Source organism: Lethenteron reissneri, chromosome 45 (genome assembly GCF_015708825.2).
Source record: "Lethenteron reissneri isolate LAM-NWPU_2019-01 chromosome 45, ASM1570882v1, whole genome shotgun sequence".
NCBI classification, from domain to species: Eukaryota; Metazoa; Chordata; class Hyperoartia; order Petromyzontiformes; family Petromyzontidae; genus Lethenteron; species Lethenteron reissneri.
In genome coordinates this window covers 2,765,939-2,788,119 of record NC_083823.1, presented here as the reverse complement: position 1 = coordinate 2,788,119, position 22,181 = coordinate 2,765,939, and the positions used below count along the sequence as shown (strand labels likewise).

The window sequence follows — 22,181 nt, the reverse complement described above, 5'->3', positions numbered from 1 at the left end:
ACAGACAAACGTCCCCCGGTATGGCCTCCGATTGCACATTAACAAGTGAACTCATCGATGTCGCGCCGGGTGACCCTGGAGGGCGCAGGGTTAACGGGAGTCGAGCAGCGGCTTTTGGCCATCGGACAAAGACGGTGGTGGTCACCGCATCGCTTCCAGGTGCGCTTCTTCCGCGGCCGTCTGGAACGCTCTTCCTTCCGATATCAGGATTCCACTGGAGCTGTGCACTTTTAAATCATCATCATCATCATCCAGATTGAAAGCTCATTTCTTTAGAACTGCTCTTTGTGTTCAATTTGGTGACATCCCCCCCCCCTCCACGCACTTCCGATTTGCACGGTTGGCTACGTACGGCGCGAAAGAAGTTTGACGCACGTCACGGCGGACCAGATTTCGGAAGTCGTCGTGTGTAGCGGGCGACATTCCTCAGGTGGAAATAATAAAATAATAAAAATAAAACATAATAAAATAATTCTCACGACGTTGCGGCCACAACGCAAGCAGCCGTCCTCAGGTGGAGAATAGGTCTATCAGACTCTGTCTTCTCGACAGACCTGGTCTTCACCTGAGGACGGCTGCTTGCGTTGTGGCCGAAACTTCGTGAGAATTATTTTATTACTTCCCTTCTACGTGACTTTACCGAAAGAACCAAGAAGATGAATCCCTGCAGTCACGAAAGCTTTAAATCGAAAAATTCCTCAGGTGGGCGACATCTGCGGCGCTCAAGGCGGGGGCCGCGGTGTTGGTGGTCACCGACGACGGGATGGAGTCGTCAGCCCCTCGGTGACCTCTGTTCGCACCCGGACAGAGGTCACCAGCTGCCCGCTACCACCAACGCCAGCCGCTTGCCCAGCTGATGGCCCCCTCTGCCTGGCGATACAGGATCACACCAGAGGTCACAACCGGGTACCCGATACCCGTACCCTACCCGATACCCGGCTTCCCGTACCCGGCCGGGTACGGGTACGGGTAGGCCGTGAGTCACTGGTGAGTCACCGTTTGTCACTCATTTCCCAACGTCTTGTCTCTTCTCACAATTCAAGTTCCTAGAATCAACCCACCCGCGCCTGCAACATGGCTTCATCTCAGAGGTCGCAATCGGGTACCCGATACCCTTACCCTACCCGATACCCGGCCGGGTACGGGTAGCCGGGTATCGGGTAGGGTACGGGTACCCATTTGCGACCCTGGTGCGGCCGGGTACCGGTACGGGTAAGGAATCAAAACCCGTTTGCGACCTCTGGTTCACACCCCCCCACCCACCTCCCACGTCTTGCCCGGGTGAAGCTTCGGCAAATTGTCATTCGTCCAGCGTTGGGTCTCGGCGGTTGTTGGGAGTCGAGGGCAGTTGGGAATTCATCTGCCAGTCAACGACAGCCCCGTCCATGCGGCCACATAGCGTCTCCATGCGAAGTCGGAGGTGTCGAAAACTCTCTCTTAACATCTCTCTTTCTCACACGCGCACACACAAAGACAAAGGTTCCCCGGATATAGCCTTAACTGTTGGGGCAAGTGCTGTTAAGCGAGCACCTGTGAAGGGTGGCACGGCACACGAGGGGGTGGGTGGCCAGCACCACGCCCGACCGCCTTTGTCTCCCCAGTGGCGATATTTACACACCGCACCAGCTACTCATTTGAGGCCGAGTCGATCTAGGGGAGACCCAGGACCGGTTCAGATAATCGTCACCGGTGTTGGCCGTGAGCGGGAATCGAACCTGGGTCACCAGGTTCGTAGCGCAGATTAGCGCTAACCATTGCACCACCGCTCCCATTCACACACACAGCACACACCCCCTAACTCACACGGTTCACCAAAGAATGAAACCATCTGGGGGCATGTGGAACAGAAGCCAGCTGATGCAACAGCTGTCCCCCAATTCCTTCGCTATCGGGAGACTGTTGAGTACCCAAACTGTATTCTTTCTTTCTTCCTAGTTTGTTCAGTAATGTTGACGTGTGACGTCACTAATGTCTACCGTGTTACGTCACAAATGTCGCCGTGTGACGTCACTAATGTCTGCCGTGACACCGACGCACGTGGTGCCTATTTCACACTTTGTTCTTGCGAAACAATGTCACGGGGATGGATCGTAACGTCAGCTGGCGCAGCACGGCAGCGGATTATCTCCATAATTAATTAAGACTCTCAGTGTTTTATTTTACCGAGGTATTTGCCCACTGAGCTGTGTAGATCTTTATCAGAAGCGAGTTGCCCGTCACGAATGAGAGATCGGCGAAGTGGCTCGTCGCGTGGCTGTGTTTATCGGCCAGACACTCTAAAGGCGTGATGATGTGCATTCTAAATGTGGAGGGGAAAATCTGAGGAACCCGTAGAAAGATCCACGTGACCACGCAGAGAACACGCAGAGAACACACAAACTTCAAATATACAGCAGCAGCAGGCGTCAGGAATCGGGATCGAACATACGCCCTCTCCTGTATTCCAGGCGAGGTAGTTAACATCTCATAGCCACCGTGATGACGATGATGATAAGAGAGAGAGACACGCAAACTTCAAATATACAGCAGCGGGCGTCAGAGTCGGCATCGAACCCACGACGTCCTGTACACCAGGCGAGGTAGTTAACATCTTATAGCCACCGCGGCGCCCCCACAATAACCCAAACACACTGGCTAATGCTCTCCTCGCACGCACACGCAATATCTCCCTTCATCTCGAGCCCCCGCCTCGCTCGCGCATTACGACGAATGCCAGATGGGAGGCAGCCTTGGGCAGTTGGACGGGGATAGGTGGTTGGGTTGGGAGGGAGGGAGGGGGGCGAGATGGAAGATATGCGGCGTTATTGGGGTTGAGAGGAGCCGGGAGAGAGGGAGGAGAGAGAGAGTGGAGTCTGGGGGGGGAGTCGAGAGAGAGGAGGAGGTAGGGACAGACGGGGAGGAGGGAGAACGGAAAAAAAGTTGAGCGATGGGAAGAGGTGGGGAGAGGGGGGAGATGGTGGAGGAGAGCGAGGGTGGAGGAGAGGGAGGGGAGGGGAGAGAGAATGGGGGGGGGGGGGGTGTAAGGGGAGTTGCAGTAGGCAAGGACTCTCACCCACCAGGCTGAACGCTCTCACTTTCTGCCGCGTCTCTGCGCCTCTCTCACCTCGACCACGAACTCACCCACCAACTCACCCACGCGCTCACCCACCACTGACCCGGACACGAACTCGGACCTTGATCTGCGGGAGCTCGGAACGGACACGCGGGCCTCTGGTAAAGTGGTCGTCTCTTTCTTCACCTTCCGCGATCACTCCGCCTTCACGACTCACACAGCACCGTCACCATCATCATTACCACCATTACCATCATCATCATCATCACCACCATCATCATCATCACCACCACCATCACCATCATCACCACCACCACCATCATCATCACCTACCACCATCATCACCATCATCACCACCATCATCACCACTACCACCATCATCACCACCACCATCAACATGATCCCACACAAGTCGCTGACTCGAATCATGTCATGCGAGTTCCACGAGTTACTGTCGAATGTTCGTCTCAACTTGTGAAGTGCAAATTTCACCTGCGTCACCTTTCAGCCTTCTACGCACTTGTAAAATCATTGTCAAACTTTGTCCAGATTTGTTGCGTTTAAATGTTTATAAAACAAATCGTTGCGTGTTCTTGACGTGTCCTTCATGGTGTAATCCAGGTCGCCCACGATAGTTCGCCAGTCTCGTTTTGTATTAATTCATCGACTGGCTAAATAAAGATGACCGACTCTACTGATCATCATCGCCATCTTATATTCATGGCACATTCATCATCATTTCGAAGGTGTACTACACTCATCATTACCCATCGGAGTGCCACAATCATCATCACAATACAGAAGTTATATACAATCATCAACATCGTAATGATACGTCATTGTCATGATTTAATGGTTACGCGGTCACCGTCGTTATTTCTGATTCGTTTCCGGTCGAACCAAAAACCGATTGAAATAATTACGGTTCGGAACATGTTAAAATGGTTCGGTTCTGGTTAATTTGTTGCATACAACCGGTTCGAACCGGTTAATTTGAGGGTGAGTTGGGCCGACTCATCTAAATTCATACAGCAGCGTCACGGAGACACTGCAGTTAGTTAGACACGGAGACACTGCAGTTAGTTAGACACGGAGACACAGAGACACCCACAGAGAGACACAGAGACACCCACAGACACACCCACAGAGAGAGATGGAGACAGACACAGAGACACCCACAGAGAGACATGGAGACAACAGAGAGAGACACGGAGACAGACACAGAGACACCCACAGAGAGACACGGAGACACAGGCACAGACGGGGACACACACACAAAACTAAACTTAATATTGAAACTTTAACAAACTATCTGGTGGCAATTCTGCTGCTGCTGCTTTGCCAGTGGTACACAAATAACAATACACAAACAAAACTCAACAGATTCGTCAGCAACGCTGTGGCCTTACAAGTAACAGTATACAACAGGCGACGTTTCGGACAATGACCCCTATTCACAGCACCCCACGGCTGCATCTTGATGCCGTGTCAAAGCAAACGCGTGTCCAGCAATAGGCGACATTTAAATACAAGAGTCGAGGTGCTGTGAAGCACGTGCATGTTGAACTTCTTTCGCGCATGTTGTGCTACGAGGAAGGGCCATTGACCGAAACGTCGCCGGTGTCCTTTGTAGGGCACGGAGTTGTTTGATATATGTTGAGTTTTATATCGTGTGTGTATGTGTCCAGTGTGGATAAATATCGATTTAAAGCTTTCGTGACTGCAGGGATTCATCTTCTTGGTTCTTTCGGTAAAGTCACGTAGAAGGGAAATAATAAAATAATAAAAATAAAACATTATAAAATACTATTTTATTATGCTTTATTTTTATTATTTTATATAATCAAATACTATTTTATTATGTTTTATTTTTATTATTTTATTATTTCCCTTCTACGTGAATAAACATAATAAAATAGTATTTTATTTTGTTTAAATTTTATTATTTCCCTTCTACGTGAATAATGCAATAATAAAAATAAAACATAATAAAATACAATTCTCACGAAGTTTCGGCCACAACGTTTCGGCGTTGGATAAATAATAACATCGGCTTTGTGTATGGCAGTCGTGTGAGAGGTGGCTATACAGTCTATATGTATACTACACAGTATATGCTATACAGTCTATATATTGTATACTGTGCAGTCTACATAGACTGTTGGGACGGGTGGCTGTAGCCGGCAATGCCTTTGCCACCCGCCCTCACCTCCTCTCTGTCTGCTGCCCACATGACGGCAGTCAGAGCCGAGAATACCAAAAACCCTTTCAAGTGTCCCATCCCCCTCCTCCTCCTCGCCCCACGCCACCCAAAATACCCCCCCCCCCTACCCCCGATTCCCCCCCCCTACCCCCGATCTCCCCAGACTTCTCTGATCCCATTCTGATCCCATTCTGATCAAAGCCCCATCCATCCCCCCAGCGCTCTGCCCATCCTCCTCTTCGCTCGGTCACTCGCATTTTTCCAAATTTTCACGACGATTTCCATTGCGTACCGTGATGGGGGGGGAGGCTCTGGGTTGTGTCGGGGGGGGGGGTGAGCGCTGCGCTACGAACCCCGTAGACCCCAATTCGATTCCCGCTCGCGGCCAACACAACCAGTGACGATTATCTGAACCGGTTCTGGGCCTCCGCTAGGTCGACTCAGCCTCAAATGAGTACCTGGTACGGTGTGTAAAAACAAAAACATCGCCACTGGGGAGACAAAGGCGGCCGGGCGGGGTGTTGGCCACCCACCCCCTCGTGTGCCGTGAAGGCCTTCATAGGTCTCTCGCTAACAGCACTTGCCCCAGCAGTCTGTTGTGGTATTACGGGGGGGATCTTTGTCTTTGTTTTGTGTTTTATAATCGATGATTCTTGAGCACGAGAGGAACCCAACGACGCCGAACTGGTCAGCAGTAAACTTCGCCTTTGTATACTTTTTGTTTAAGTGGGTTGTGTTTGTTAAAAAAAAAAAAAGGAACCAGTAACGTTTCTTAAACCGAACAAAAGATTGTTGAGACGTTTTGGGGGGGAGGGGAGATTTTGATGACGGGAGGGAATTTTTACATTTTGAGCGGTGCGAGGGAAGGAGCAGAAAGCGACATTGGATTGTGGTCCACAGGGTGGTGAGTGGGCGGGTGAGTGGGTGGGTGAGTGTGTGAGTGTGTGGGCGGGTGAGTGGGTGGGTGAGTGGGGGTGAGTGTGTGAGTGTGTGGGCGGGTGAGTGGGCGGGTGAGTGAGCGGGTGAGTGGGCGGGTGAGTGTGTGAGTGAGTGGGCGGGTGATTGTGTGAGCGAGTGTGTGGGCGGGTGTGTGGCAGTGTGGGTGAGTGTGTGGGCGGCTGAGTGGGTGGGAGAGTGGGTGGGTGAGTGTGTGGGCGGGTGAGTGGGCGGGTGAGTGGGCGGGTGAGTGTGCGGGTGAGTGAGCGGGTGAGTGTGCGGGTGAGTGTGCGGGTGAGTGGGTGGGTGAGTGGGTGGGTGAGTAGGTGGGCGGGTGAGTGGGCAGGTGATTGTGTGAGTGAGTGTGTGGGTGAGTGTGTGGGCGAGGGAGTGAGTGGGCGGGTAAGTGTGCGGGTGAGTGTGTGGGTGAGTGTGTGGGCGAGGGAGTGAGTGGGCGGGTGAGTGTGCGGGTGAGTGAGCGGGTGAGTGTGCGGGTGAGTGGGTGGGTGAGTAGGTGGGCGGGTGAGTGGGCAGGTGATTGTGTGGGTGAGTGTGTGGGCGAGGGAGTGAGTGGGCGGGTAAGTGTGCGGGTGAGTGAGCGGGTGAGTGGGCGGGTAAGTGTGCGGGTGAGTGAGCGGGTGAGTGGGCGGGCGGGTGAGTGGGCGGGTGAGTGGGCGGGTGAGTGGGCGGGTGAGTGGGCGGGTGAGTGGGCGGGTGATTGTGTGAGTGTGCGGGCGGGTGAGCGGGCGAGGGAGCGGGCGAGGGAGCGGGCGAGGGAGCGGGCGAGGGAGCGGGCGAGGGAGCGGGCGAGGGAGCGGGCGAGGGAGCGGGCGAGGGAGCGGGCGAGGGAGCGGGCGAGGGAGCGGGCGAGGGAGCGGGCGAGGGAGCGGGCGAGGGAGCGGGCGAGGGAGCGGGCGAGGGAGCGGGCGAGGGAGCGGGCGAGGGAGCGGGCGAGGGAGCGGGCGAGGGAGCGGGCGAGGGAGCGGGCGAGGGAGCGGGCGAGGGAGCGGGCGAGGGAGCGGGCGAGGGAGCGGGCGAGGGAGCGGGCGAGGGAGCGGGCGAGGGAGCGGGCGAGGGAGCGGGCGAGGGAGCGGGCGAGGGAGCGGGCGAGGGAGCGGGCGAGGGAGCGGGCGAGGGAGCGGGCGAGGGAGCGGGCGAGGGAGCGGGCGAGGGAGCGGGCGAGGGAGCGGGCGAGGGAGCGGGCGAGGGAGCGGGCGAGGGAGCGGGCGAGGGAGCGGGCGAGGGAGCGGGCGAGGGAGCGGGCGATTGTGCGGGCGAGTGTGCGGGCGATGTGAGTGTGATGTGAGTTCGTGTGTGCGGCGTGGGTGAGTTGGAGGGTGGGCCAGTGAGTGTTGTAGTGGTGGTGGTGTGACTTGCAGTGTGGGACTGCTTGAACAGTGTGGTAGTGGTGGTGGTGTGACTTGAGTGTGGGACTGCATGAACAGCGTGGTAGTGGTGGTGGATAAGGAGAGGAAAACACAGTCCGCTCTCGCCCCAGATCACCTCGGCACGGATGGAGGCATCGATGCTGCTCGAGGAATGAGGTCGGAAGGGGGTCGGAGCGAAGCGCGGGTGGGGGGTTACGCAAAAATAGTTTTGGCATTTGGAACATTTTTAGTCAGAGTTGCCGAGCCTCCCCCAAAAGCTCGCGGCTCGCATCGCTTCGTGGCCACCAGATAATCGCCCTGCCTCCCTCCCTGTCTGTGCATACAACGTGGAGCATGCAGATCGGCTTGCTGCACGTAGTAGCGACATTTAAATTCATCAGCTCACGGGGTGAGGCCGTCGGTCAGGCGGGGGCCCCTCCAATATTTTATGTTGTCTCACATGGTCGTGCCGAGGTTCGTAAATCACGGCTCCTCTAGAGTCATCTTCTTGGTTCATCTTCTTGGTTCGTTCGGTAAAGTCACGTAGAAGGGAAATAATGAAATAATAAAAATAAAACATAATAAAATGATTCTCACGACGTTGCGGCCACAACGCAGACAGCCGTCCTCAGGTGAAGAACAGGTCTGTCGGGAAGACAGCGTCTGAATGAACACCACCAGGCTTGGAGCGTATATTTAAGCTGGGTTGGAGGGGGAAGAGCGCCTTGACAAAAATAATTGCATTTCAAGAGGAATTTTGCATATTTATGGAAAATGCAGATATGGGATTAGTACTACTTGTGAACTGCGTAGGAGGTGGGCGGGAGGTTTCAAAGTCATATTATGCCCGTGCATTATGCAGGATTAGCAGCATCAAATCTTCTTGGTTCTTTCGATAAAGTCACGTAGAAGGAAATAATAAAATAATAAAAATAAAACATAATAAAATAGTGAGAATTGTATTTTATTATGTTTTATTTTATATTATTTATTATTTCCCTTCTACGTGACTTTACCGAAAGAACCAAGAAGATGAATCCCTGCAGTCACGAAAGCTTTAAATCGAAAAATAAATCATCTAGAGTCGTCGCATCATTGAAAACAAGTGGCGGCGGTGTTGTTTTACGCTCGAGTCCTCGCGAAAAGGTTTCTATTTGGTGTTTGAACATCTTAACAACTGCTAGAAAGGGTAACATCTACAGTATTCTTATTTTTTTAATACCTGGAGATTTGATGAGATGTAAGCAAGGGCGCCAATTGACTTGCGCAGAGGCCTGTAGATGTTACACAGATTTGTAAAGAAACCCGCTGGCTTCTACACAGACCCATTGATATATAGTTGCAGACTTGACTTTGGCACAGTGTTATGTAGGTACATATAATGTAAGAGGCTATATAAAGACAATATTAGAAACACGTGTCTAGAGTGTCTGGGCGCTGTAAATTTCCACACGGATGATACACCGTTTCGTTTCGTGCTTTGATTCTGGCAAAAAAGGTCCCACGTTATAATCTCACGGTGGTCGTCAAGGCCCCCCCCCCACCCCCCCAACTCGTAGCGTTGGCCACCAGGGGGGGCGGCCAGGGCACCCCCCCCCCCCTGCTTGCAGGGCACCAGGAAGCCTCGTCTGACCGTTCACACGACGCCAACGACAAATCTGGTAGAAGCGTTAGAATATTTCAACCAACTCATGCCACGATTATAAGCGAAGCCAGAAACCGAATACCGAGCAGCATCACGTGCCGTGGCCCTCGTCTACATTGGTGGCCCCGAGCCAGTGGTGGACATTCCACATTCCTATGACGTGGACCAGTCCGGTTGCCATAAGACAACAGGATGCTAGAGCTGGTATTCATTTCATGTTGATGAGAGTGTATACTGATCAGGGTGAGCGGTTGTCGTGTGCAAAATTTGACTCCTGCATTGCGGGTGTATATTATTAATATAGTTTTCATCTTTATTATAAACGACTGGAAATAAATTAATAAATGTGTCCAGTTTGGGGGGAGGGGGGGCGGGGGGGGGGGGCCCTTGCGAGTGACGATGTAGCAGCAAGTCAACGTTGTTCACCGCAGGTGCGGTCACGAAGGTTCCAGCATCACCGGACGGCCGACGATGGAGGTGCCCTCGGTGATCCTCGTCGCCTTCCTGGTGCTCTTCTCCACGTTGATTCCTGGTCAGTGGCGCATCCAAAACGTTGGGGGGGTGGGGGGGGGCAGGGAGAGATGGGGGGGGGGACAGGGAGAGATGGGGGGGGGGGTTGTCTTCGGCCCGCAAGTTTCTGTTTTAAAGGGTGGACACGTCTTTTGATTTAAAACTTTCGTGACTGCAGGGATCCATATTCTTGGTTCTTTCGGTAAAGTCATCACGTAGAAGGGAAATAATAAAATAATAAAAATATTAAACAATAAAAATTCTCACGACTTTTTTTTTTGCTGTGGATTTCACACCTGATGATGATTGCTTGTGTTGCAGTCGAAACGTGAGAATTTTTATTTTTTACATTTATATTATTTTATTATTTCCCTTCTACATGACTTTACCGAAAGAACGTTCGAGTGCAAACTTTTACAGACAGCGAATAAAAAAAAAATAACGTCGATAATTACGTAATATTGTACACAAACACAGTTTCGTTCCGCATTTATATCAACATCGCCCGGCTGCAGGCCATATTAAAAGTGACACGTGACACACTGAACCCAAAGCGAGCCCCCCTATTTGAGTCTGAACACAGCGACTCATTTTTGCCACCGGGGACATTGAGCAGACAGGGCCCTTTTTCGCATAATCATATAAATCAACTCCCTCTGCTTACACTGGACAGGGTAATTTGTGCGGAGCATCGTGGGATAAGTGCTTCCACATGCGTGCGAGCCGCGTACGTGCGGTGACATACGAGTCTGTGCGCTGACACACACACAGAGTCGTGAGCGGGCTTTTGTCCTCCAAGCTGTGGTTATTTCTCTACGTGGCTTCCTTGAAGTGCACGTGGTACGTCGTCATCGTCATCTTCATCACCACCATCGTCATCATCACAACCACCAACATCAATACCACCACCACCATCGCCATCATCACCACCACCGTCATCGTCATCACAACCACCATCGTCATCACCACTACCGTCATCGTCATCACAACCACCAACGTCATCACCATCATCATCACAACCACCATCGTCATTGTCAATACCATCATCACCACCACCATCATCATCACAACCACCATCGTCATCATCATCACAACCACCAACGTCATCACCACCACCACCATCATCATCGCCACAACCACCATCGTCATCATCGCTGTCCCGAGGCTGTCATCCCAGTTTGGAAGAACTATCCGTCTGGCTCCTCACTCCACTCACGGCTCACAACCACGAGGACACCCCCCCCCCCTATCCCCGTGAGTGATTCTCCAGCTGTAGGGACACGTGGATGGTTCTGAGAGCCCAGCGCCCAGGTGTGTTGAGTGTGCGTCTTGTCCAACTCGCTTTTCCACGGTCTTCACTCGACGAATATTATTCCAAACACTCGCCATTCGACGCCGTTAGGTTGTTTATCACAACGACGGTAGGTTTATTCATTTTTTACAAAGTATGTTCACAGCGCTGGTATTCCTTTCCTGTAGCGGCGGCCCCCTCTTTGTCCGGTCATGGACTTTTCGAACGCACAGTGGGTCCCACTGTTAGACCGGCCAAGTTACGTAATAAGGCCTCGCCTCCCTCTCCACTCTACCCCAATGCCCAACCCCTTTCACATTCCCTCTCTCTATCCCCCCACCCGACTGTGTCCAACAATTGTAATAAATTCCATTCAGTGGCTCCATATAGCAGGCTCGGGTTAAAATAATAATAATGTTGTTGTTGTTGTGTGTGGGCGTGACTGGCTCTCTTCATAGGAATGTGGAGTTTCCAATACCTGCACTCACTCTCTATCCGTGGTTTTCTCTTACGAGGAATGTGGAATTGCCAGGGTCTGCACTCACTCTCTATCCGTGGTTCTTGACCTTGTTCATATCCTGTTTCTTGTCTTGCCATCCTTCCTTCTGGAACCCCCTCCAGTGGAGATCATCCCGCTAGCAGTGGCGTGAGCAAGCGTTGCCAGAGCCGCAACCACCTTCACACGAAGTGACGCGAATGACCGGGAATGCGTCCGATGAAATCTCCGCTCGTTAGTCCGGTGACTGTGATCCTGAATCGAACTGTTCCCTTCGCTTCTCTGTTGCAGCGGAGCTCGTGCAGGGGGCACCGCTGCCACGACGCCAGCACGGGGCGGCGCGCAAAGGCAGGTCCCCACATTCTCACTTCCCCTGCGGCCAACGGAGGGCAGCTGTTAGGGAGGGGTTCAGCCGTTCGTGACTTAGCCGTTCGGTTGGTTTGTCTCAGTTGGGTGAATTTGAGATCCAACTACGCACGCACCCACATACACACGCACCCACCTGCACACCAACCCACCCGCACACCCACCCACACGCACACGCACCCACCCGTGCACCCACCCGTGCACCCACGCACCCACCCGCACACCCCCCCGCACATCCACCCACGCACCCACCCACCCACACACCCACCCACACACCCACCCACCCACAGGCATCCACACACACACACCCACACACACACACCCACCCACCGCCACCCGCGCACCCACACTTACCCACGCACCAACCCACCCCACCCACCCCACACACCCCACGCACCCCACCCACCCCACACACCCCACGCACCCCACCCACCCCACCCACCCCACACACCCCACGCACCCCACCCACCCCACTCACCCCACGCACCCCACCCACCCCACGCACCCCACGCACCCCACACACCCCACGCACCCCACCCACCCCACGCACCCCACGCACCCCACACACCCCACGCACCCCACCCACCCCACGCACCCCACGCACCCCACCCACCCCACCCACCCCACACACCCCACACACCCCACACACCCCACGCACCCCACACACCCCACCCACCCCACGCACCCCACGCACCCCACCCACCCCACGCACCCCACGCACCCCACACACCCCACACACCCCACACACCCCACGCACCCCACGCACCCCACACACCCCACGCAACCCCACGCACCCCACACACCCCACCCACCCCACGCACCCCACCCACCCCACGCACCCCACGCACCCCACACACCCCACACACCCCACGCACCCCACGCACCCCCACGCACCCCACACACCCCACGCAACCCCACGCACCCCACACACCCCACCCACCCCACGCACCCCACGCACCCCACACACCCCACACCCCACCCACCCACCACCCCACGCACCCCACCACGCACCCCACGCACCCACACACCCCACGAACCCCACCCACCCCACGCACCCCACACACCCCACCCACCCCACCCACCCCACCCACCCCACCCACCCCACGCACCCCACGCACCCCACGCACCCCACGCACCCCACACACCCCACGCACCCCACGCACCCCACACACCCCACCCACCCCACGCACCCCACGCACCCCACGCACCCCACGCACCCCACGCACCCCACGCACCCCACGCACCCCACGCACCCCACACACCCCACGAACCCCACCCACCCCACACACCCCACGAACCCCACGCACCCCACGCACCCCACGCACCCCACACACCCCACACACCCCACGCACCCCACACACCCCACCCACCCCACGCACCCCACACACCCCACGCACCCCACCCACCCCACGCACCCCACCCACCCCACGCACCCCACGCACCCCACACACCCCACGCACCCCACCCACGCAGCCACGCGCCCAGAGAGTGAGCGACCCACTGTGTGACGTTACGAGCTGACACTGTTGTTGTTGTTGTCGTTGTTGTTGTTGTTGACGCGTGTTCTGATTGCAGCAGCTGCACGTCCGAAGAACGCGCTCCGTCAACTGCTGACCCCGCAGGGAAAAGAGGTGAGCCGACCTTTTCCGATTTCATCAACTTCACCGAAAGTTTTCTGCTAACTTCATAGAAGCGTGCGACATCGGCAAGTAAAACTAAACCTGAAAAGGTGCCAAAGAATCGTGGGGAGATACGTGAAGTTAATTATACTTGGCAGCTAACAATAATAACCAGGTAGTGCATCACATTATTCATTCTGAGTTTAAGAATTAAAGGCGATGCGCCGGGGCCTTGTTGTTGCTGCCCCTGGCTGGACACCTGCAAAAAACAGAGCTTCGTAGCTCATCTGATTCCTCCAATATAAATCAATATTCTGATGCCGATAGCGACGGGCCCGCCGCCACTCTCGTCTCGTCAGCTTGGCCTGCAGCGCATGAAGAGGCAGCCGGCGGAGGAGGAGGCCTCGGACACGGAGGGGGCCGGGGGAGACCCCCCGCAGGCCCCGCCGGAGATGGACGGGGTCCTGGCGCCAAAGTTCTACCCCGTGGGTCCCGCCGAGCCGGTGGAGCCAGGACTGCCCAGCAGGTTGGCACAAGGGGAGGGGGGGGGGGGCACAGGTGGTGGTGCATCGGCCGGTCATCTCGTTCCGCCTATTTTGTTTATTTTGTTTCATCAGGTAAGGTCCCACTGAGCTGTGTGCTGCTTTTTCAGAGGTGCCATCACAAGCGAGAGCTCAACGAAGTGGCTTATCACGTGGGAATTTATAGTAGCCAAATACTCTTCTAAATGTGGAGGGGAAAACCGGAGGGCCTGGATGATAACCCTCGTGACCATGGGGAGTGAGACACCGCAAACTCCAAATATACAGCAGGTGTCAGGGTCGGGATGAAACCCACGACCTCCTGTATACCAGGTGAGGTAGTTAACATCTCGCCAGTGTGGCGCTGCTGGGTCTGTCCCCGTGACCTCCTGCCAGCGGGTGTTTCGACACTTCATGTGGCCTCAAAGTGCATCGATACTTACCAGGGAAATTACATTGCGGAGTGTATTTTCCAATTAACGGAGGACCTTGTTAAAAAAACATAAAAAGGCTTGAAAATTCAAGACCGAGTTGACACCCCAACCCCGGTCCCTCTCGATCTCCTCCCCCGATGTTGCAGTGAGTCCGAGAGGCACGGGGGCAGGGAGGAGGAGGAGGAAGAGCGGGGCGGAGGTCATCGTGAAGACGACGATGACGGCCAAGACAGGGGCCAGGACTACGGCGAGCCCGACCATGACGACGAGTCGCGCAGGGGCGGCGGCGGCCACTACGGCCACGAAGATCGGGCGCGCGCGGAAGAGGAGGATCGGCGACAGGAGGAGGAGGAGGAGAGGCGGCGGCAGCAGGAGTCCTACGACCCCTACGGGGGTCAACGGGGATCCCACGAAGGTCACCAGGACGGCTATGGCGGTCACCAGGACTCGTACGGAGACCACCGCGACCCTTACAGCAACGAGTACAACCCGTACTCCAGCTCGCGCAGCTACAACCCCTACCACGAGTACCAGCAGCTAGTGAGTGAGACGGGAGCGTCGTGAATGGATGGGGCTCGCGGGGGACTTTTGCGTGCGAAGCCCGGGCCCCCTGCCGCGGAGGTTTTCACGGTTCGAATCCGGCAAGGCCGCCCCCGGTTAAGACTGCCGGCGGCGTTGACCCTAGAAATACTGATGCGGTTAACAGCTTCTGCGCGGGATCTCACACGCGCGTCCGGTTGGAGCCTCCCCGGGAAAAGTCGGTGACCTTCAGCGATCGTGGCGCAAGGGCGTGGCGGCGGGCGGCGCTCTCACCGCCGTCGATGATGCTGCTGCTGCCGTTGTCGTGATTCCGGCTGCTGTTAATTATTCCTGCTGCTGTTGCGTCTCTCCCTCCCTCCCTCCCTCTTCCAACCGCGCGACGCCGAGCAGCAGTACGAGCGCATGCGCGAATACCAGGACCGCTACATGCGCATGATGGAGGAGCTGGGGGTGCCGGGCGTGTGGGTGGACGGGCGATTCCGCCGGCAGGACAACGCCGACCAAGAGGGCGTGCACGACGCCTACTACGCCGCCCGCGGCCCACACAGTCGCCACCCCTACGACTACTGATGCCACCACCACCGCCACCACCAGCACCACCAGCAGCACCACCAACACCACCAGCACCACCAGCACCACCAGCACCACTAGCACCACCAGCACCGCTAACACGATCGCTACAGACACATCGTGATGAACACTATCGACACATCACCACCACCTCCACCATCACCGCTTTCACTGCCAAGCACCATCGCTACCACCAGCATCACCAACACGGCCACTGCCAACACCACCGCCACCCACCAGCAAAACCAACGCCACCAGCACCACCAACACGACCAGTACCAACGCATCATCGTGACCACTGCTGACGCATCATCACCACCACCGTCAACGCTCTCACTGCCACTGCCAACACCACCGCCACCAGCACCACCAACACGACCACCACCGACACATCATCCACCAACACGACCAACACGACTACTACCAACACATCATCCACCAGCACCGCTCTCACTGCCACTGCCAACACTGCCACCGTTATCCCAATTGCTATCGCCGCCACCACCAACACCAGTACCACCGCACCAGTACCATTGCCATCGCAACGCCACCATCACCACAACACCACCATCACCATCACCACTGCCATCAACAACGACATCAACGTCACCACGGCCATCACCACCGCCGCCACCATGATCACCATCACCGCCATCAACATCCTCACCGTAACCCACACTCCACACTCCACAACCGCTATAATCGGATTGCCAGCAGGCCGGTGCGTGCCGGCAACCCCTTACGATTACTCCACTCTCACCGTGCCGTCGGATTACTTCCGGTAAACTTGTTCCGATTGATTATTTGTGGTCGTTGTTCGTCGTTAAGAATGTTTCTAAAATGAGTCAAAAGAACAATTGACAATTGACGGGTGGTGAGGCGGGGCGGGGGAGGGGTGCTAATGATGGAGTCTAATCAAGTGGGTTAATGTGAGAACAACCATGAGATATTGATTACTTTTTAAAAGTAACCCTACCCAACGCTGCTCACACATTAGCCACCTCTGTCTTCCCAGTAACGTTAAGCCGGCCATTGGTGTGTGGTCAGAATCGTTGGGCCAAAGCTGGGCCCAGAGACGTTGATCCAACGTTTCCATGTGCTGTGCACCGCCAGGGGTTGAAAAAATGTGAACACTTCCGAGAATTTGCAACGACACCACGAGAAATGCGCCTCTGGACGCTGGAGACCACCTGGAGAAGATTCCAGGCACGTGTTGACAACGATGGCGAACAAGTGGAGACTCTTTGACTTGAAGCTACTAACATTACATTTGTTATGATGTTTCAGTGTAACACATTCCTGCGGAGGGAGCTGGTAGGAACGTTGGGTTGCTCGGTCAATGGCCAGGGTCAACGGCGGCGTGGTGTATTCCGCAAATATGGCCGACTGTGAGGGCGGGCACAAGCCGGCGTGAGTAGGTTAAACGTTGAGTTGTATAAGGGCACCACGGGGTGACCAGCCCCTCCCCACCCAGCCCCACCCCACCCTCCCCACCCAGCCCCTCCCCACCCTCCCCTCTCCACCCAGCCCCACCCCTCCCATTTTTGGATGCACGACGAACGGACGGACACAATAATCCCCTGTGGGCTGGTGGAACCAGATGGTTCCTACCAGTATTATCCGTTCTTTAATTAAAAACGATATTCCCATGTAAGTGTTCACATTTTTTTGAAGCACCCTGTATATGGCCCCGACACATTCACCGTCTCGTGGGCTCATTAACGTCGCTCGCAATCGCTCCCCTCTCCACCTCATCACCCGTCAGCCTTCCCGTCTCATAGCCACGGTGGCGAGATGTTAACTACCTCGCCTGGTATGCAGGAGGTCGCGGCGTTCGATTCCGACCCCCGACGCCTGCTGCTGTATATTTGGAGTTTGCGTGTTCTCCCCGTGGTCGCGTGGATCTTTTTTTCTCCGGGTCCTCCGGTTTTTCCCTCCACATTTAGAAACACGCGTTGAGACTATTTGGCTGCGATACATTTCCACGCGATAAGCCACTTCGTTGAGCTATCACGTGTGGCCAGGTCGCTTCTGAATAAGGAGCGATATAGCTCAGCTCAGTGGGCCTTACCTGGTGAAATAAAAAAAAATAGTTTATAGTTCATAGTTTATAGCCAACAATGTCGTTCATAACCGTCTGATCAACATGCTTCGTCGACCCACACTGCATGTGTACAAAAAGTTATCGGGCCGTAATCATTCTGCGATTTAAAAAAAACCACTAGTTCCTGAAGAACTGCATCGTTGTAACGTTGTCTTAAGTTACCAATGCATCTAACAAATGTGACTTGAGACAATGTATGACCTGGGCAATGCAGATCCTCAGGAGCTGGTGGGTTTTTTTTTGCATGACGCTTTTGGCCAAGAGCTTTGTTGTACCGTAAGAAGGTGCAGCGTGCTTTGTGCGTTGCAGAAAACGTCTGGTTTTTTTTGCCTGAAACCGATGGTTCTGTTGTGATGATTTTGGTGTTTCTCGTCACGCGGAGATTCTAATCCCAAGGGTCGTGGTTTGATGAGTTGCCACGATTCTGGGCTCGCCTCACCCTTCCAATCAATAGATTATCCTTTTGTCTCGTTTGTTCAGCCTCGTTTGCATTTTCTATTTTAGTCCGCGCCATTTGCACTTCGCAGCCCAAAGGAGCCGGCTCCGCTCTGGCTCAAGTGAGCCACGGCGCTCAGGATTCCCACAATAGCTGAGCCTGAGCCAGGAACACGGCTGAGCCGCCCCTGCGTCTTTATAAGCCACCGAGCGGCTCACAGTCTGAGCCTGGGTGTCGGAGGCTCACAGTCTGAGCCTGGGTGTCGGAGGCTCACAGTCTGAGCCTGGGTGTCGGATCGTGAAGCCGAGCCGTGAAGAGGCCCTGATAAAAAAAATCTAGACGTCAATGTTCAAGGCTCTAGGGAGTATGAGACGCACACACTCATCATCATCATTATTATGGTATTTGTTAAATTAAAAATTGGAGGGGAGGGGCGGAGGTGATGGGTGAAGATGGGGGGAATGGGGGGAGAGAGATGTGGGGAGGGTGAGAGGGGTGGGGAGATGGGGGATGGGGGGGGATGGAGAGGGGGGATGGGGGGGAGGCTCGAGGGAGGTGGAGGAGAGATGAGGGGGTGAGATGTGGGGGGGGGGGGTGAGACAGGTGGGGGAGATGGGGAATGTAGGGGATATGGAGGCTGGGGGGGAGGTGGGAGGTGAGGTGAGATGTGGGGGGGTGGAGGTTGGGGGGGAGTGGGAGGGGGGAGATGGAGGCTGGGGGGAGGTGGTGTGGGGGATGAGGGTGGGAGGAGGGAGATGGAGGCTGGGGGGAGGTGGGAGGTGAGGTGAGATGTGGGGGGGTGGAGGTTGGGGGGGAGTGGAAATGGGAGGGGGGAGATGGAGGCTGGGGGGAGGTGGTGTGGGGGATGAGGGTGGGAGGAGCTGGGGGGTAGCTGCGGGAGGGGGGGGAGCCGAGGGGGGGGAGGGGGGGAGGGGGGGGAGCCGAGGGGGGGAGGGGGGGGAGCCGAGGGGGGGAGGGGGGGGAGCCGAGGGGGGGGAGCCGAGGGGGGGGAGGGGGGGAGCCGAGGGGGGGGAGCCGAGGGGGGGGAGGGAGGGAGCCGGGGGGGGAGGGAGGGAGCCGAGGGGGGGAGGGAGGGAGCCGGGGGGGGGGAGGGAGGGAGCCGAGGGGGGAGGGAGTGCCCCGAGGGAGGCGCATGAACGCGGCTGCGATTCTCGGCGACAACCCGCGGCCGCTGTGAACGTCGACGAAGAACGACGAAGACAACGAGGACTGCAGCCTCGTTGCCTCGTGCAGTGGAGAGAGACAAAACCATCCAGCAGTGGACAACCGCCTGAGTTGCGTGTCGGTGTCGTGGAGGGAACTCCATCCGCATGGGGAGGAGAGGACGAGGCGATGCCAGGCCGAGGAGCCACTCGTCCAGGTGTGCGCAGTGTACCCCGTGTCGGCTGGCGGTGTGTGTGTGTCTCTCTGTGTGTGTGTCTCTCTGTGTGTGTGTGTCTCTGTGTGTGTGTTGTGGGGAGCACGCTCGCTAACAGCACTTGCCCCTACAGTCTGTTCAGGCTATCTTTGTCTTTGTGTTGTGGGGAGCGGTGGGGTAGCGGTTAGCGCGCTGCGACCCGGGTTCGATTCCCGCTCACGGCCAACACCTAGTGACGATTATCTGAACCGGTCCTGGGCCTCCCCTAGGTCGACTCAGCCTCAAATGAGTACCTGGTGCGATGTGTAAACATCGCCACTGGGGAGACAAAGGCGGTCGGGCGTGGTGCTGGCCACCCACCCCCTCGTATGCCGTGCTGGCCTTCATAGGTGCTCGCTAACAGCACTTGCCCCTACAGTCTGTTCAGGCTATACAGGGGATCTTTGTCTTTGTTGAGCTAAGCACAGCGCGACGTGCCCCCCGCATGAACAGCTGTGAACATGAGCTTCACTTGATACAGCAAATCTGGCTGTGACGGTCCCACCTGATGACGGAGACTTGTGTTGCCTCCGAAACGTCGTGATTTCTTATTATTTTATTTTTATAATTTTTTATTTAATTTTTTTACCTACGTGACTTTACCGAAAAAACTAAGAGTAAGAGATTCACAACCCGTTTTGATAGCCTTTGACATTGAAGTCTATGGGAGGATTTAACATTGAAGTCTATGGGAGGATTTGACATTGAAGTCTATGGGAGGATTTAACATTGAAGTCTATGGGAGGATTCAACATTGAAGTCTATGGGAGCCTTTAACATTGAAGTCTATGGGAGGATTTAACATTGAAGTATATGGCAGGATTTAACATTGAAGTCTATGGGAGGATTTGACATTGAAGTCTATGGGAGGATTTGACATTGCAGTCTATGGGAGGATTTGACATTGAAGTCTATGGGAGGATTTGACATTGAAGTCTATGGGAGACTTTAACATTGACGTCTATGGGAAAATTTAACATTGAAGTCTATGGGAGGATTTAACATTGAAGTCTATGAGAAGATTTTACATTGAAGTCTATGGGAGACTTTAACATTGAAGCCTATGGGAAGATTTTACATTGAAGTCTATGGGAGGATTTAACATTGAAGTCTATGGGAGGATTTAACATTGAAGTCTATGGGAGCCTTAAACACTGCCGTCTATTGGAGCCTTTAACACAGGTGTGTAGATAAGACTGCCTCAAACGGAAATAATATAAACTCTTGTTATATTCCATCATCTGTACGTGCAAATGCAGTGGCACCATCAACGCTGTCGTAGGTACGTGCAGTCAATGTACCGTCATCATCGGGCCAAAGGGGTTGTTAGCACGTGCTTGAAACCACTGAAGCCAACGTGCCATGTTTACTGGGTCTATAGGTTTCCAATTGTTTCGACTTCTTTCGAATTGTCTTCTGAGAGGCGCTCACAGGGCCCCCCGTATGTCGCTCAATCTCCCCAGTTTTAGATCACGACGATTTCGGCGGCCGACACAAAACCTGCAGAATCAACTTTTGAGCCAAACATCTGGTGGTGGTGGGGGGGGTCCACTTCCTGTAACTTGTTGCTTCAGGCCTTCTGAAAGGCTCTCTTATAATGTATTAGTTCACGGACAAACGGAATGCCGCGAGTTTATATTGCAGCGCGGCTTGTGGCATAAAAGGAGAAATGTGAGAGAATGATCGGGAACAACAAACACGACTTTGTTAATGTCTGCACAACTACCTGAGAGAGATTACTTTTTATTTCACGTTCAAAAAGTGTTCGTACAAAGTTCCCGCGCGTGCCGTTCGGATCTTAAAAAAGAGTGGTCGGCAATTATTGTTGTCAAACGCTACACAACAACAAAAAAACACGTGGGGTTTTTTTTTTACCTTGTGACGGCATTCTCAAACCCACGTGATCTCATTCCGACCAATCGCAAACACGTGACGTTGTTGCGTTGCCCGTACCGCGTATTCAAATAAACCGCGGGAAACGACCGCAACCCGAATAAAAAAAACCGCAAACGTAAACAAAACGTGGGAACAGCAGTAGAAATAGTAAAACAGTGCTACTGACAAACCCGTCCGTCAGACGTTACCGTCGACGTTTAAACGATCAATGTGCGCTCATTTTCATGGCCAATTCCGCTGTGATGGCACCCACGCATGGCTATCGCTTCCTTACGCCTTCTGCCAAGCTGTTGCAAACAGAGTTGACAGCCAAACCTCCCAAAGTCTGCCGCGGTCAATCGCAATAGCCATACTTCGCCGCGCTGGTACGTCGCGCGGTAGACGCGGCTCGTCTCAAGCCAAGGCCCGCATGGGAACGCCACTGGCCACTTCGATCTGCTCGCCGACGTCGTTCACACATTCACCGCTGCAACTCCTTAACCCTTTCCCGAGCCCGAGACGTCTACAAGTTGCAGGGTGAGTGAGGTGTTCCGTTCACCGCTGAAGCTCGGAACACGCCAGCGGCTCGGCGTTTTATTTTATTCCATTTAGAGGGGCCCAACACCGTTGTTTTTAAAGACATCGTTACCGCAGAGAACCGTAGCGGAACGACCGCCGCACTCTTATGATAGCTGGAGCCAAACTGTGCCACGCGCCCTCCCCGCATGGCCTTGTGTGGGAGCCTCGGTACCGATAAAGTTAGTTGACTTTTCCTACCGGTTGCGTTCCGATTACGTCA

General features: G+C 54.8%; 1 protein-coding gene across 1 annotated transcript; it reads left to right on the top strand.

Moving 5' to 3' along the window:
- Window positions 1–3,035: 3,035 nt before the first annotated feature.
- LOC133353883 (sarcoplasmic reticulum histidine-rich calcium-binding protein-like) lies at window positions 3,036–18,127 on the top strand. Its single transcript, XM_061570373.1, has 7 exons — window positions 3,036–3,213; window positions 9,635–9,735; window positions 11,792–11,848; window positions 13,442–13,497; window positions 13,845–14,011; window positions 14,587–14,980; window positions 15,371–18,127. Exons 2-7 carry the CDS (start codon window positions 9,675–9,677, stop codon window positions 15,548–15,550), a joined length of 915 nt encoding a protein of 304 aa, XP_061426357.1. The 5' UTR covers window positions 3,036–3,213; window positions 9,635–9,674; the 3' UTR covers window positions 15,551–18,127.
- The last annotated feature ends 4,054 nt before the right edge of the window (window positions 18,128–22,181 follow it).